This window comes from Temnothorax longispinosus, chromosome 1 (genome assembly GCF_030848805.1).
Source record: "Temnothorax longispinosus isolate EJ_2023e chromosome 1, Tlon_JGU_v1, whole genome shotgun sequence".
Lineage (NCBI taxonomy): Eukaryota > Metazoa > Arthropoda > Insecta > Hymenoptera > Formicidae > Temnothorax > Temnothorax longispinosus.
In genome coordinates, this window is record NC_092358.1 from 7,304,979 (window position 1) to 7,322,241 (window position 17,263).

At 37.2% G+C, this 17,263-nt stretch overlaps 1 protein-coding gene across 3 annotated transcripts in view; it reads left to right on the forward strand.

The window, feature by feature from the left end:
* The window catches only part of LOC139815109 (low density lipoprotein receptor adapter protein 1), a 65,760-nt gene that overhangs the window by 37,722 nt on the left and 10,775 nt on the right, over positions 1–17,263 (forward strand). For all 3 annotated transcript variants that reach the window (XM_071781878.1, XM_071781796.1, XM_071781969.1), the window contains exon 2: positions 13,384–13,580. In XM_071781878.1, the coding sequence (XP_071637979.1) occupies positions 13,384–13,580 (197 nt within the window). The remainder of the gene's footprint in view (positions 1–13,383; positions 13,581–17,263) is intronic.

Here is a 17,263-nt window from a genome sequence, read left to right on the forward strand (position 1 = left end):
TTCTACAATAAAACAGCTGCGCTGAAGAGATTGCTCGATATTTTTAACACGATGTTTTGGATGAAAAATGTTGAAAATCTTTTATCAAGGAGGGGTGCAATTAAAGAATTTTTTAAATTATTTTTTCCTAGGTGTAAACATCTTTTTTTATTTTTTGATTACCTATTCATCAAGTAATTGAGAACAATGAATTTTTTTCGAAATAAAATTTACTCCGAATAAAATTAACACTAAAAATTTAATCATTTCTCTGATTATTTAAAAATTATTATTCATTTAATGAAATCAATGTTCCTAGAGATAATTTAAAATTTTTTAAATATACTCAAAGATGTGTGATTAAAAACAAGTTTACTTTTTAAATAACTTTTAGGAAAAGTTTGTTTTAGTTTTTATACCTATTTTAATCTAAAATAAAGGCACGAGAATATTCTATTATTTTTCATCAAAATTAAGTAAACTTAATTCCATCTACAATATATTGTTATGCATTTATCGTGTTTGCAACAAAGTATATATATTCTGATTTAATTATCTTATCCAAATATGCGTAGTTTGTTGATTATTGATTGGCTAAATTATATATATTATACGCACTGCTTGAGATTGCAAATTACGTAAATCGAGATTCGATGCAAAAGTTCATTAACTTGCATATGCGCATGATTGATTATTCATTTCCAAACGATCGTTCGTAATTCCGGTCCGAAATGGCGATAATGCGCTACAGAAAAGTACGAGAGCACCGTCCGATCGGAAGAAAGGAGAGCTCAAAGAGGAAATAGCTGCACAACGGAGGGAAAATCCTTTCCTATGGACGTCCCCTCGAGAGGCGAAGGAATTACTTCTCGCGCGTCGACATTGTCGGGGATCTCTCATTGTCCTCAGGACAGTCTTTTCTTTTCGGAATCCCTTATTGCTATCGATATGAAGTAATTGACACTTCCTTCGTGAGATTTTTCGTTCCGGGAGAGCAACGAAATTTCGCGAACGTGATCGGCAGACGAGGTTCCTATTCGCGCGATATCTACCCTCGGGGGTTCGCTTTTTCGGCTGTCTAGAAATATCTTATCTTCCTCTCGGACTCCAAACGTCTTTCTGATATCTTCCTGACCTCTTCCGACGTTTGCGGCAATTGACGTTTTCATCTGGAGGAGCTCCGTCGCGTAGCAACCGGCTAAACTTGGCCGTACCATCAATGAGATTGCGCCACTTCGGCCACGAACTCGTGAAAAATTCTATTATCCTTTAAACGAAAAAAAGTCACGTATCCGGTGACACGGCTATGTCTGATAACGTTATCCAAGCGGAGATAAGTTATTAAATATATATATCCTTTATGGCCATTTCCTACAAAAAGAGAGAGAGAGAGTTAGAGAGGATCAAGGATTTTCTTGAGAATGCGAAGAGCATCAATTTTCAATTTTTATTAGAAAATTGTAACCAAGTAACAGGAATATTCACAATAATTCACGCATGAACGCACACAAAAAATGTGACGAAATACTGATTGCAGAAAACGACAAAAAGAATAGATTTTAATTCTTTATTCAACCATAGTCGCTACAATATTTCAAATTTTTCTGTCTCTCCATTTTTGCATATTTTACATATTTCGATGAAAATTCTCGAGTATAGCTCGGTACAGCTCGGTCATAAAAACCAAATGCGACATATCTCCCGCGCCGCTGTATATTTTAGGAACAATTTTCGCGAAAATAGGGTCGCTTCTTCAGAAAGGACGGTACACACACACACACACAGCAGATATTTCTACATTTTCATGGAATAAGGTCGGGGGCCCTCTCGTATCTCCCTCGCATCTCACGTTTTGCATCTTTCATACCCTTAAATCGAGCACAGTCGAACGTGCTCCGGAGAGCGGGATTAATTATCCAGTTGCGAAATGCTGCCTGTGGGGATACCGTCAACCACCTCCTCCCTTTCCCCCTGTTCTTTATTCGCAGGTCGCTAAATCCATAGGAATAGATGCAAGAGCCGAGAGCGGACTCGGCTCTCTCTCAAAGTCGGCACGCAAACTTCCGCAAAATAGGTATACGACAAAACTTGACTCGATTCAGCGCTCGACTAGAGTTCAATCCAATTATCTGTCGAGAACGACCATTATAATAACGTCGATCTTTCTGAATTAACATGCGTTTTATATTAATATAATAGATGATATCATATGATTATTCGATTCCGGTTAATATATAATATTATTTGTATGTCTGAGATATAGGTATTTGTAAGTATATAGATACAATTGATTTAAATAAATTCTCTTCATAATTCATATATTTTTTAGAAGAAATTTTAAATCACTAATTTTAATGTTTAATATTGATAAAAAAATATGGTTTTATATTCATGATTCATGATTATTCATGAATTGTGATAAATTTATAAGTAGTACTTATTTTAAGCTCAAGTTTTGATTACTTTAAACTTTTATTAACAATTAATGTTTAATGTTTATAAATTATAATATGATTTATAATTTATAATTATACTTGTAATTCTAAATTATATAATTTACAATATATTATATTATATACTATATGTTATATACTCTCTATATTATAAACATTATATTACATTATAATTATAAATCTATAAATTACTATTTTATCTTAGGTAACTTATGATTGTATATTGCATTTTATGCAAAAATACATATATATTTTACGAAATAGTGACTGTTTCTCACGTTTTCCTCAAGTTTCTCTCGGGAGAATTGTGGCAAATTCGCTTGGCATGGCTAAGCCGTTTAGAAAAAGACGAGTATATATTTTTTAATTATTCGCGAAAGAACGGGTCGCTTTCACTGCACAAGTGCAATTAGATGGGTGGTTAACGCGCCTTTGAAAAGTTCATTGCGCTATACCGTATACTGCCGACGGCGTTTCTTTTGCTTTTGCGCTACATCAAGCGAGTAATAAAACTGGCAATCAATTTAGCCCTTGCGCGATCTATTTTCTAAGAGAGTAATATTTTTCGGACCTTGAAAAAAGCCTTGAGAAGAGAAAACATTTTTAATTAGTTTGAACGTAGAATATGGCTGATAATTATATCAATTTCCTTTGATCATTTCTTTCTTAGCGTAAATTCGATTAAACGCTTTCTTTACTTATCTATCTTTATCATCAATCTGCTTCATTTGAGATCGAGTTTACTTGAGAAAATAGATTTAGACTGACGGGATTGATCTAATTGTCTCTGAACCTTATAAAATATGTAATTCTCCACGAAAATCTAATTCTCCACAATTTGATCAAATAAATTGAAGCTCATTGATTTTTAACTAATATTTTTATTATGTTAAGAAACTATTATAAAATATTTGGCTATATGTATATGCAATAAAAGTAATTAAAAATTTGTTAAAATTGTCCGCGTTAAAAAACTGCTGAAGTTTGGTTGAAAAGAAGGAAAGAAGCCATTTGATGAAAACTCCAGATATATCTTTCCCGAATGAGAAGAAACTGGGATACCAAAGAGATAAACTAAGCATTGCCGCGCTGTCCTTTTTTCTCCTCGCGTAAAAGCCTGTCGAGTTTCCTCGTTTTGCATTTTTTAATTAGTTACGAAGAACGCGGCTCGTTTTCTCGTCGACGCGAACGTCGGAATTAGCCGGTAACGCGACTTTAAAAAGTTTACGTCCGCGAGAGCAAGTGGAAACGGCGGAAGCGTTTCTCTTTACGGTTCGCGGGTGTGTATACGCTTGCTTTTGTTACGCTCGCATAATCAAGGGTAGTGCAGGGACGCCGCCGCGCCGCTTCTCTTGGAGAGACGCTATTGTAGGAATGCCGAGTACACCGCATCGATGTTCCCTTATCCCTTATCTCGTTGCATACTACGAACGCGAACAATGTCTCGACGATCGATTCTGTACGGTATTCTGTTTACAGATGGAGCATCTATATAACGGATAGACCATCAAAATATATCTCACGCGATTATAATTTCCTTAAGCCTATGCTTAAATTGGAATATTTATAAATTATTTATTCAATTAATTTAGAAATAACGTTTTAAAACATTGTTATACGTTTGCAAATATATATATATATTCATATGTCAACGATCGGAAAATATTTCAATAGAAATATTCTTACTCTCAAAGCTCAAACGTTTTTTATGTTCAATGAACAAAGACTTGGGGAGGGCTGACAAGATCAACTGTACTTTACTCGTCGTCGTCACCAGCTATCTCGTAAATGAAGTTTAATGGAAAATAAGATTTTCTCCAATAACTCTCGTGTCTCGTAAATGAAATTGAGGCGTAGGATGACTCATTGAGATTCATCGTGCTTGAAGATCGATCTAGATTTGCATACACACGAATGACAGAGTTCTCTCTCGTCGGATGTATTTTGTACGCATAGAGTGGGCCAAATGTGTGGGCTTCGCCATTGCACGCCAAAGTCAGAGCTTATGGCGGTCCATTACGCGCGACCAAAAGCTGCCTATTATTCTTCCTTGTATAATAACCTCGTAAAGTGGGGAAACTGCGAAAAGCTAAAATTAAGGCTTGACGAATAATAACGGTGGCACTCCCGCGCGGCAAATCAAGGGGTGCAGCCTCCGTCGTATCGAATTTACCTCTCGCGGAGGAGAAACAGAGAGAAAGAGAGAAAACAGGTTGATTTCATCACTAGTTGCCATTTACTTTGCGTCCCGCTTTGTCATACCGTCCCGTTGAAATTACACCGCTTAAAAACATCACTAAGCTACGCTCTTTGTCACGCGGAAACTATATCTTTTTCACCCATGCGATATGAAAAATAAAAAGAAGAGGGTTACAGTAAAATTTTAATGGAAGCCAAAGAAATATTTATTGATCGATAGTTAGCTTCACTATCAAAATGCCTTTTTATATCGTTTTCATATCGCGTGATACAAATCGCTGTATTTTTCCAATTATTCATGTGCTTCACGTCGATTTCAAATAGCGGCAGGAATAAGCAGTTTACTTGGGTTCTATTCAGCTGCATAATTTAACAATGACCTGCTTGCTTATTTTCTAAATTAATGAAGGCACAAAAGCCGCGAATACGGCGAGCAATGGCCGGCACGACGCAAAACGCGAAGTTTTACAATTAAAAGTTTCTCGGCTGCAAAGCGTGCACACTATATTACGCCCGAATAATTTATGCGCAGAAATCCGGTTCGATCCCCGCGGATATGCGCGGGCCTCAAGTTTACGAGGTGGAAAAAGCCATGAATATTTTACGCCCGTATACGGTAAAATGGCGCTACCGTATATTCAAATGAATTGGCCGTTCCTTTGAGATTATTCGTGGACGATTGGCTCCACCGCTATTGTTTTGTGTTTCTATCCATCGCGGTATCCAATGTTTGCTGCAGAAATCCAACCGAGACTATTTCCCTTTCGGCTAAATTTATTTCTGTCTCATTTTATTATTTATAATTAACTGCTGTTTTGCTGCTATTATATGGCACAACAGTGTTTCTTGATTAGAAATTAACAATGCAGGTGTAAATTACGAAGTTTCCTGGTCCAGGAACGTAACAGTCGCGAGCGTATTTGAGTGCAGTGATATATTGAAACCTAATAAAAAAGATTTAGAATAAAAAGTTGGGATCGTTCCTTTCCGCAAATGTAATTTGTCGCGTTAGCCAATCCTAACCCACGAGAATCCTCCGTCTTGATGTCTTATTTCCACGGATATATCGACGGGTCGCGTATAAGCACGGTTATATATGCTTTTACGCGCACAGCGGAGCTCGGCTGCGCGTGTAATCGACAGAAAAATTGCGTATTTCGCTATATCGGAGCAACCGTGATACGTAAATATGCAAACGGGATTACAGCCTCCGTGCGCGCGTGGTTGTTTTATGAAGTGGAAAAACCTATGAATGTCTTATCGTGAGAAATACCGCTGCTCCAGTTCGAACGAATCTGGGCGAGCGCGAAGTTGAAAGACTTTCATCTAAGAAATAGATGCGTATATGCGACTCACGTTTAAGCTCTCTTCCTTCGTATTATATTTTAATATTAGATTTTTTAATCAATTCTTATAAAGCCTTATTACCTTTACAAAGAATTTTTTCGTGTTATTTATATTATATAATGTAACCTATTTATAATTATATTAATTATTTATTAATATTACACATTACATGATACATTTAATTTAATCTTCTTTATATTTTCTACTTATAATCTATTTATAAGTTATGGGAACACTTTACTATATATTTTATTAATTTTACATAATTTGTCATAATTATTAAATTTAATTATTATCATATTGTTAAGTTTTGACACGCTGCGTATTTAAATTTGTAATAGCTTTTATCTTAATTTTTATCTCTTCTTACATTTTTGTTAATTTAACTCATAATTACGAGAGAGAGAAACATTTTGCCCCTTTGCAATTTACGGAGTACGTGTGAGGCGCGAGTCATTTTCGCTAGTAGATAAATAAAATGCGACATTCGCACCACCATCACCCTCTTTCGAGTAAAGTGCGGCTTACTGCTGCGCGGCAGTTAGATGTATATCTCACAGGGTTCATCCCCTGTTTCGCCGGAAATAAAGATCCCGAGTTTATTGAGCTCCGTACTAGAAGCGACGCGGTTCGTAGCTTCGAAAGCTTTATGCCGATCCTGAGAACCCCCATTCGCGTTTCGATTGGGCAGAACATTGCTGCGCGCACAAATGGGAAACCGTGAAGAAAAATTCACAAATTCTAACTCTGATATTTTCCGAAAAGAAAGTCAACTTTGAAGAATCTACTTCATGAATTGTCTCTCTGTCGACAAAAAAAGATTCGAAAGATTTTTTACTTTCGGTTATTGTATAAATTATTGCATTGACAGATATATTACTGGCAAATAATTAATATTATAATTGGAATTCTTAGATACAATAAATTCTCTTTCTCTCTTTATAATGTATAGAATAGATCAGATAAAAATAAATGAATATTCGCAATTTTGGGCAAAAGCCATAAGCGGCAATATTGTTGGACGTGTTATACAATTTCTTCCTCTTCTTTTTGTTCATCTGTCTATCACTGTCTATCTCTGTAAAAGGAAAATCCCTTCGGAACACACACCGGTTTGGGCTGTATTTTGCCCACGAGGTAAAGATCTCTCCTTCTGACAGACAGTTATACCGCATTTAAATTGTTCGTAGCACAAAGTTTGTAAATCAAATCAATTTGAAAATCTGGACTGTCAGTGGCAGTTCTTGCATTTGAATAAACTCGCTGTCCGATATGATTACCCGTTTAAAAATGTATTTTTCTGAATGACATCTTTTATCAAAAGATTAAAAACAACGCATATATTTCGAGAACACAGCTCTTGGAGAATTTCTGCGAATATAGACATATCCACCGTAATAATAATTATATAAATATCTAAAAATCATCGATTTTGAATTCGAAGAATCTATCGTACGGGATAAAATGCAAGATATATGGACGCTCTACATATTTCTGCCTACACATAAAAATCTGTTCAAGATTCTCTTTTCCGTGATAAATTACTGTAAATAATCCTATTAAGAGACGCGAAATATTCGACGCGAACGCAGGCCAATTCTTGTCGACCCTGCAATTTCATTGATTGCACAACCGCCGCGCCGTATTATTTACGCTTGGACGTTTGTATGCGATTACTATGCGGTTTGTTATTCTCGCCAGCCAGCATCTTGAAATATAGTTGATCGCTTTCATAAAATGGTGCGAATGCTTCCGCTTTTATTTATCGAGACAGATGTTTCGATGCATACTGTTATAGAGCAATTGCTTACATCTGAAAGAGCACTTACCTCGATAAAGAAGAGCTGATATTAAAGACAGGTGCAAATTGTGTGCAAGATGTTTGATGATATTTCTTATTGGAAGACTAAAACAATTTCTTTTCTTAGAGAATTTTAATATTTGATTTCTAATATATATCAAATATAATTAAATGAGAATAATAAAACATTAAATAATTGTATATGTACCTTCCCGTAGTTTTGAAATATCTTGATAGGTATGTCATATTGATATCGATTTAAAATTTACTTAAAGCAATAATATCTGAAATTATAGCTAAAACAGCATCATCATTATCTATATACTCTCTTTGGCAGTAGGTACATATTACCACTTCGTTGTCTATTTTTATCTCTAAAACATAATTAAAGTTAATCAAAGCATTAACTGAAATATTGAAATTGATTTCAACAATAGTGTTTTTATTTTTAAATATCCGTATTTAATTGTGATATCGGAATTTTCTGCAAGACATATCACGCATATGTTTCTTTCGTATCTGATGAGACTTCATGGATCGGAGAAGACACCCCGGAGGAACGAACAGCCTGTTCGCGTTGCTCGTCAATAAATTCACATTCACCAAGCTTTATGGTGGTAGCGACGGAATTCAGTTGCGATTTTACGTAGAGAACGTTCGACGTGCATGTACGAGGATGGAAAGAAATATCCCGGCAAACGTCGCGTGTCGCGGACCGGAGAAACGAATGAAAGCGCGTAGCTCGGATGGGAAAGCCGTATTCAATAGAAATCCTATGGCGAATCGTCGTCGCAAAACGCGCGTCGCGCGATGGAGAACCGCTCGTTCGTCCGCGTTCATTGCTGCAACCGCGGTGTCCGCCGTTAGCTTTTCCTTTTCATTTTTCCGCCTTCACACAGCGCGCGATATATCTGATTCGCGATATCTGCGCAGCGCCCGATATTACGAGCGAAATCACCGGATACTTCTTTTTTTTATAGATAGCGTGCAACGACGGAAAACATTTAATCCCGATAATCCTCACGCGAGATGCGCTCGTACCGCAAAGAAAAAGAAAACATACATCATAATCTCTAGAAGAACATTTTTAAAGAATATTTTTATGCAAATATCGTTCTTCTTTTGCGAAGTCTTCGAGACGTGGGAAAGATTATATTTTCAATTTATTTAATAAAAATGTTAGGGTGACGCGTGGCTCATGAAAGTGATCGACTGGTAGTCAATGGATCCCAAGTGATAAAATCTTTCTTCTTATTTTTCAAAGACCAACAGTTTTTAAAAACAAGACGTACGTCATTTTTAATTTTTTAATCAATTAAAGTTAATTTTTAAGGATTCGATCTCGTTCGGGAGAGAAATTAGATCATCGTGTTAGTTAAAAGATACGTCGAGCGCAAAATGGTGCGGTGTCTTGCATCTAATATTATTAGACATCGTAGGTCGTATATCCCATTTTAATTTTAACTTTCTTGGAAAAGACTAACTTGGAAAAAATCTACGTACATATAGACGCGCATAGAAAAACGCGATCTTCCTCGCCGGTAAAATTGCGTTTGCGAGCGGATCCGCAAGAGAACTTACGGCGACATAGTGGGATGGGAGGGAAGGGAGCATCAATTCCGTTCCTATCATTCTGCAGCGGTATCTATTGAACGTGGAGGAGGAAAATCTCGTTGGCGCACAAGAAGCCCGAAGAACGAAGTCTCTCCTTTCGGTTAACCTTCGCGTATATATACCGGGCGAATCAGACCGGAAGTAAGGGAGACATAAAGTCGAAATAGGGGAAGGCCGTCGCGCGGTTGTCCCGCGCGCTGAATAGCCACCGACCAAGACTTTGTAACTGCCAATTCGCGGCTGCACCTCTCATCAGTGTCTACGAACTATTTAAAAAGATTTCGATCACAGAATACGTATTTTGCCGACACTGGTCGAGTGCAATGAGATTAAAGCGCGCGCAAATAAATTTGCCGTGCGGAAAAATTGGACCCCTAAACTCGGCACTTGCCGAGTACACGCACGTTCTTCCGATTTTTCGACTGGTTAATTTCTCTCAGTGGTCCACGCTTCGCGGTCGTTATAGTAATCGCTGAAAAACTCTGAGTAATTGGCCCAATTTCGTGCAGTTCGCGTCCGAAGCGAGGAAAGCAGCCAGCAAATTGCTTCCGCCCGTAAAAGAGAGAGAGAGAGAGAGAGAGAGAGAGAGAGAGAGACGACTTGCTGCAAGCTACGATAAAAATTTCCCCGTCCAGGACGATAAAATAGGTCGCGAGATCCTTCTATTTCGAGCCGCGGAAGCTGGCACATCTCCGCGGATATTCTCCGCGCGGATCTTTACGCGCTCGTCGACGAGGCGCTTTTACGTCGAGGCGCTCGTGAAACTCACGTTACCAGTCGTAACTTTGTCAATGTTACGGCAAATAGAAGCTTGTATACGGGATATCAAAGAGGGAGAGGGTGAGTTTGAACGCCCGCGCCGAGTCAAATTTAATTGTCACAAATTTCCACGGTAAGTCGCGATCGATACCTAGTTCGCGTGATGGCTCTACGATTAGGAATTTCGAGGTGGGCATGGCAGATACCAGTTTCCTGGGCGTTTGAGAGTTTTCACGTACAGTTACCGCGGCCCGTCAACCCCTTTCGATCGTCTTTTTCTCAATGAAATTTCAGGGGCGTGCGCTACGCTATATCGGTTTTCCACATCGCCTCGCGCCGGATAGAGGCGGTTCATAAATTTTCAGCCGGATGGCACTGCGTTTCCGTTAGCGTCGCACGCGGAATAGCTTTCACGTAACGCCCTGTCAACGCGGCCGTTGAAATATTAAAATACTCGTCGATCGAACGCCGAAGTCAATTCTTCTTATTCCGTCGAAGAGAACATACAAGGAATATATTCAAGTCACGGTAAAATTCATCGTGTCGTCATTTGAATTCTACCATGTCAACGTCAGAGATAACGGCTGTTCCTCTCCGAGAGAATGGGATAATAGGAATAATAGATTGTGATGTGAAAGCATAAGTATATATTTTAATAAAATTTGCACGACACATTGGCATGTAGCTTGCATACATAAAAAAATAGATTTTTTTATATTTTATTATATTTAATATTAAAAATATTATTTTATATAATTTGCAATCTATTAATGTGAAACTACATCTCATGCAAAAATTATATGAAGATTATAAAGTGCATTGTATATAATATTCGGTCTTTTCTTTACTAACATTATATCTTTGGCGAATGAAGGTAATTCTTTTACAGCGAAAAATTCGTAGAAAAATAATCGCTATCATAATTTTCAATATAAAATCTCTTGATATTTGTATCTTCGTACGACGTGATCGTTCATAATCACGATGTCACGTTGAGATGCATTTTCACGACATTTATCGCGGAAGTGCATCGCTCGGAGCTGCCGCACCTTTATTGCGAAATCAAGCTAGGCTCTTTCTTTGGACGTTAGGAGGTTGCTAAAGATTGATGGCCGGCGATACGAAAGGAAAAAAACATTGCGCAGGAAGTGCTCATTGACAAATTGATACAAATGGGGCCGGCGACGATCGCATTTCTCGTGCTTTCTGTGTCTTCCCACATGCCTCGCGATTTGCGGAAACGCCTACTTCTTATATTTATTCGACGACCGCGACGACGATTGTAAGCGCATCTCCTACTAAGTGTTTCAAAAGTATTATGGCCTCTATTGGCTCTATTTTATTATTCGCACATCAGTTCTTTGAAAATGATTTAATATTTAAAATTATGCGTTTTTTTATAAATAAATTTGTGTTTAAATTTTTATAAATAAACTGAATTTACTTCGAATGCATCTTATTGTAGCGCAGAAATCAAAATCTTTAGAGACTTTAGAAAACTACCTAAATATACTTATTTAAAACTAAATAAAAGAATTTTGATTAAAATTGTTCCAAAATTCGACAAATCTTGTAATTGAGAAAGAAAACGTTCTTAAAACGCTCCGTACGAAGTGACTGATAGCCTTGATCGAATTATGCGATTTATACTTTTATTTCTCGACGGTCGATCTGCGTGTCAGAATGATGAAATAGTCGGACGCATATTGCCGTGCCGCAGAGACACGATAACTTTTGACATGTCGTAGTAAAACCGCTAACATTCCTAAAAGAACATGTTCGTCGGGGAGTTGCTCGCGGGACCGCGAGTTTTCTTTTCTCGATCGAGACGTCATGACGCGCCGCGCCGCGTCGCGTCACGAGTGGTAACGAGTTTTCGTCCGCTTTTACAAAATTGTTCTGCGGGCAAAGTTTCGCGCCCGACAATATAACGGCGTACCGAGACTCGCCCGCGCGAACTTTCAGACTTCCCACCAAGTGTGCAATAGCGCGCGGACAACTATTGATACCGTTTCGTGAAACTTACAGCGCGGATGAATCGCGGTGATAAAGCGCGGTTCCGCGAATTTTTTTCGATTAAACTTTTGTACTGTCCAGGAGAATCAAGTGCAATTGTCTTGAACAGAGAAACGAGAGAGATGATGTTTGAAAGAGAATCATTTGTTCTGATATAAATGCATGGCATACACATATAAGTATTGTATTATCTTAAAAAAGCTGTAATATTTTTTTAGAAATAAGACGGTCGACATCTATCGACTTCCTTCGAAAGAAACAATTTCCTGTAAAATTGCAAAATTTTTTTTATCATGACAAATCAAGAGCTGTTCTTTATATTTTCTTTTACTTTATATAATATTCATAATTTTTGTCGAAGGATACGATCAATCTCCGTCAATTTTCTTCAAGGCAAATAATTCTCTGCAATTTTTTAAAACTTTCATTCTTCACTTTTTATTTTTTATCGTAAAATTGTACAAAAAAGAAAACGTGCACTCTTTATTTTACTTTATAATTATAACTTCCGTCGCAAATGATATAACTGATTTCCATTAACTTTCTCCAAGTTTATGCTGTTAACTTTTAAACATTTCTTGCTTCATCGAGTTAAATTTTACAGAATAACGCACCGATGCTTTTGCATCGTAATTTTGGTGAGTGGGTTGGAGTTCGACACATTTCGGAATGAAGAGAATCGCACAACGATGTATACATATTACACATACAATATATATATATATATATATATATATATATATATATATATATATATATATATATACTCGGATATCCATTATTGCGATACTCGCGTGGCCATTCTTGTCACGAAGTAGACAGACAACGAGGCTGGCTTATGTGTTTGTTGCACGAACCCGGACTAATGTTACATTGGTCATTCCGTCTACCATGGCATTTATCACCGTCGAGTTCGTATCTGCAAAGAGCATTCCCAAATTTTTGCTCCCTCTTGCCATTATCCCGAAAACTCTCGCGTTGTTTCTACCCATAAATTTAACGCAACAAATTTAACATTTAGATTTCACGTCCGAGTCGATCTTTAGGACTAATTCTTTTTTCATGAAATTCGCACATCGAAATATTTCACGAGAAGCTTCACGCTGATTTGAACTGAAGGGCGTTTTTACTCCGCGATGCGATCGATTTTCGCGAAATAGGATTTTGTTCGCCCGTCGATTCCGTCTCAATATCTCGCCTGGCATTAACTTTCAGAGCTATGCGAGGAATGGGCGCTGGCGAACAGCCGCGAGTGCGTGGAGGGTGGCGGTTCGACGAGCACGACGCACGGGGAGGAATCTGAGGATGCGTCTGAGGCGAGGTTCACCCTCAAATATTTGGGCAGCACCCTCGTCGAAACGCCTTCGAGCGAGGAAGCCACGGCGGAAGCTATTAAGACCGTTATCACCATGGTGCGTATTATTTCGAGCATTTTTCATAATTTACACTCTCTAGACTTAATTATCCTGAAAAAGCGTTTCCAGCTTTGCAATTTTCTTTATGATCAAATTGTGTTCCCAATTTTTTAAATCTGAATTATTTCTATTACTCTACTGATTTATTGTTATTATTAGTTTTCACGCTACATCTAAAAAAAATCAGGTATTAATACGAAAATAATTGAATCACGTCAAATTTGCAAATTCTGTTACATATGACGTGTACATTTATAATTAAAGTACAATTTTTTAAAGTTTTCCTTTCTAATTTAATATTTACTTAAAAAAAGCACTGTCCCAGAAAAGTGTAATAAATTCACAACTTACAGTATAGCAGTACAAAATACTAAAATAAATATGAAAAACCATGTTTAAAAATATTTTTAATCTTTTATATGCAACTTATGTAAAACATATTTACGTTGCATTTATACAGCGAATAAATACGATATTTTACGCAGAATTACTTTCAATTATTATCAAATTTAGCGAAAGATAGAGAGAGGGGGGGAGAGAGAGAGAGAACGCGTTTGCCGCTTGCGCTGCATGGAGATTGCCACTATATTATTTATCGTTGGAATTGTATTGCACCGTGTAATTTACTTTCAACCATTTTCCGACGCGGCCGCCGTGAAGAGAATTTAATTGAAATTGCAAGGTACTAATTTCTCGCGCATAGCCGCGGGTCCGTTAATAGAGCTAATGAAAATGAAGCGTGATTACTTTGCGCCATGTTTATTCGCTACTTTGTCTTTGTCGCGCGGCTGACGGCATTCTAATTATTTTTTTTAACTTTCTTTTTCTTCCGTTGTTTTACGCCATCCGGATTTTATTGATCGGCAATCAAGATTTTGTCGAAAGTCGGATCATGTGTTTTGCAATCGTGCTCGCCGGTGTTCAGAAATTGGAGGAGATAAAAAATGCACGAAAAGCAGCGAGGACGCGCGGTAAAAAGCGGCATTAATGAGAAATGGCTTATTTGAGCCAACTTCCACTCGTCCGCTAATTACTTTTGACTTCGTACGTGAAATATTGCGAGCATGGCTGATATTGCTTCCGATGGAACCAGTATTGCTTTTTTCATACGCGAAAATATCATCGAATTCGTGATTTTTGGCGTTTTATCAGGCATGGATGTTGATTGAGAAAAAAATTACTCTAACAAACAATTAATTTTTATACAATAGAATTTTTTATACTTTGAATACGGTACATATTCAGGCACCTCAGTAATCAATAGAAGATCGATATTCAATATTTCTCAGACACACGCGGATTAGATTGGCAATAAAGTACTGTAGCGAAAACTATTTAAAAATAATGATTTTATTGCGATGGTTGAAAAAAAATGTCATATTCAGAAGTTGTAAGTTCCATCAGTTTCTCAATTTGGTTTAGCAGGCGAAATCCTTGTTGAATAGCGTAATCGACAGAGGAAAACGAATTTACGCGATTTAGCAGCGATCCGAGGAACATGATTAATTAATAACGAAACTTCGTCCGCATCTCATATAATTCCAATTTCGAAGCGATTACAACTCGTACCGCGAGATTACACGGACAGAATTGCAGAAAGCGGTAATGTATGTATTTCGGCAATTTCCTCCTATGATGCAGTTATTAATGAAGGGATTCAGTCAACATACGTTGGAAACGCGTACGCGAGAATTTCGTTCATTCCACAATAAATATAATTTACACAGTGTTTATTTGTACACTCGATAAAAATAAAAGCTACAATGTCTACATCATATGTTCAGCATAAAGGTAGCTTACACGGAATATCCATAATATATAGGTATCTGTAATTTCTGAAATTATAATGTAATATACATACATATTTTTCTAATATCCACGACAAACTTGGAGGAATCTCTTATGATTTGTAATTATGTCTTTTTCGCTACGGAGATCATTTATAAGAATTTCAAAAACGCGCGTAACTGTAAATCCGAAACTGCAATGAAAAATACGGATGTATGTATCTTGCGGTCGCCGGGTTTAAACACCCGGTTTAATATTGCACTAAGCTGCTTTCGTTCAAACGCTTTTGCTGCAACGCAAACAGATCAAATAGCTACGAGTTTTTGCGAACTATCTCGATTTGGATTGATTCGAAAGTTTCCCGACGCGCGCAATCGTATTCCGCGTCGGGCAGCTATATACCCGATCGAAGTCTGCATTGCACTTCTGTCTTTGCGCTAATTGTCCCACCGGGTTTGTCCGCTTCAATTGATCTTCTCTCGCCGTCTTTTGTACCTGCGTAATTGCGTCCATTATTGTTAGTTCCTCCTCGCAGCGTCGCATTCATTTGCCGGATTGGATGGGCACCCTTTCCGTCTCTATGGCCGTCCCTTTGTCTCACGTTGAAACAATAAATTCTGTTGCTTACTTACATCTCATCTGCTAGAGAAACTAATTGATGCGATAATCTCTGTCATGCAATTTATATAATTTCACAATGTTTTTAAACGTACTGCAAACGTCAATTTACTTCTGAACGCACTTCAAGTATTACCGTAGTTTTATCCGACTGTTATTCTGAGAAGGAGTTTTCATTTTCGTAATTTTGAGATAATTTGCTCTAAGTCACTAATTAAGATGTTTCTGTTGCGAAGCGGGAGTTGTTCGCGCATCTAACAGCATGATCTTATACCATGTCACGACCGTAAAGGCAACTCCGCATTTCCATCATGCAATTTCTACTCGCAAGTTCTCACTGATAATGCTATTTAGTGTTTGCGAGCAAGAAGCTACTGGTACAAGACACCCTAAATTACTGCATATATACGTATAATCCGGACTAATAGGTAATAATAAGTCATTGTGCTAAAAATATAAGTTGCTGCTTTCGTCAAGTAGAAATAGATAATCTCGAATTAGGGCTCCGTGAGATTATAAGTGAAAAAAGAAGCCGCGAAGAGAGTTGAGAGCTGGGTTAAACAAATTAATTTTGAGGTCAATTCTCGAGTCTCGTCTTGAAACAAAATGATAAAGTGAGTTGGGATATTTAACTTATCGAAGAAGCGAAAGAAATATCCGCTCGGATATCCGGTTTTTTACAACAAATCACTGTCAAATGCATGGCTGAATAAGCACGTTTTCGTTGCAGATTAAACGCGAAAAAAAATCTTCATTTATCAAAAAATAAATGAAGAGGAGACCTGAGTGGATTCGGGTCTTGTTATCGCTGCGAGGCATCTCTTTTTTCACGAAAGGATCGTTAATCCGTGGAACTTGTGGAACTTTACATGCAATTGTTTCAACGAATTTTACTCGAAACAACGTGAATATCAACCCTTATTTCGCTTCTGGTAATTGTTGTTATTTAAACAAAAAAAAAAGAGCAAAAAGAATTTAATTAAAAGCTCGATTATCACGCGGAATAATTTTACAAGCATTAACATTGCTACTATCATTATTAAATCTGGATATATAAATATGGAATTTAATTCATAACAAAGTTTGCTTTTGCATTGTATAATTATTTAGCCTTTTGTGTTTGATTATTTTAATGTTGGATATGAAAATTTAAATTAAAAGAATGAATTAGCTTCCAGATAAATATTTTCCGTCATCAAACAATAATGTTAATTCGAGATCAATATAGATTGATATTTTTATCAAATTCGTTTTCTTTGCGTAGCGAGAAATTC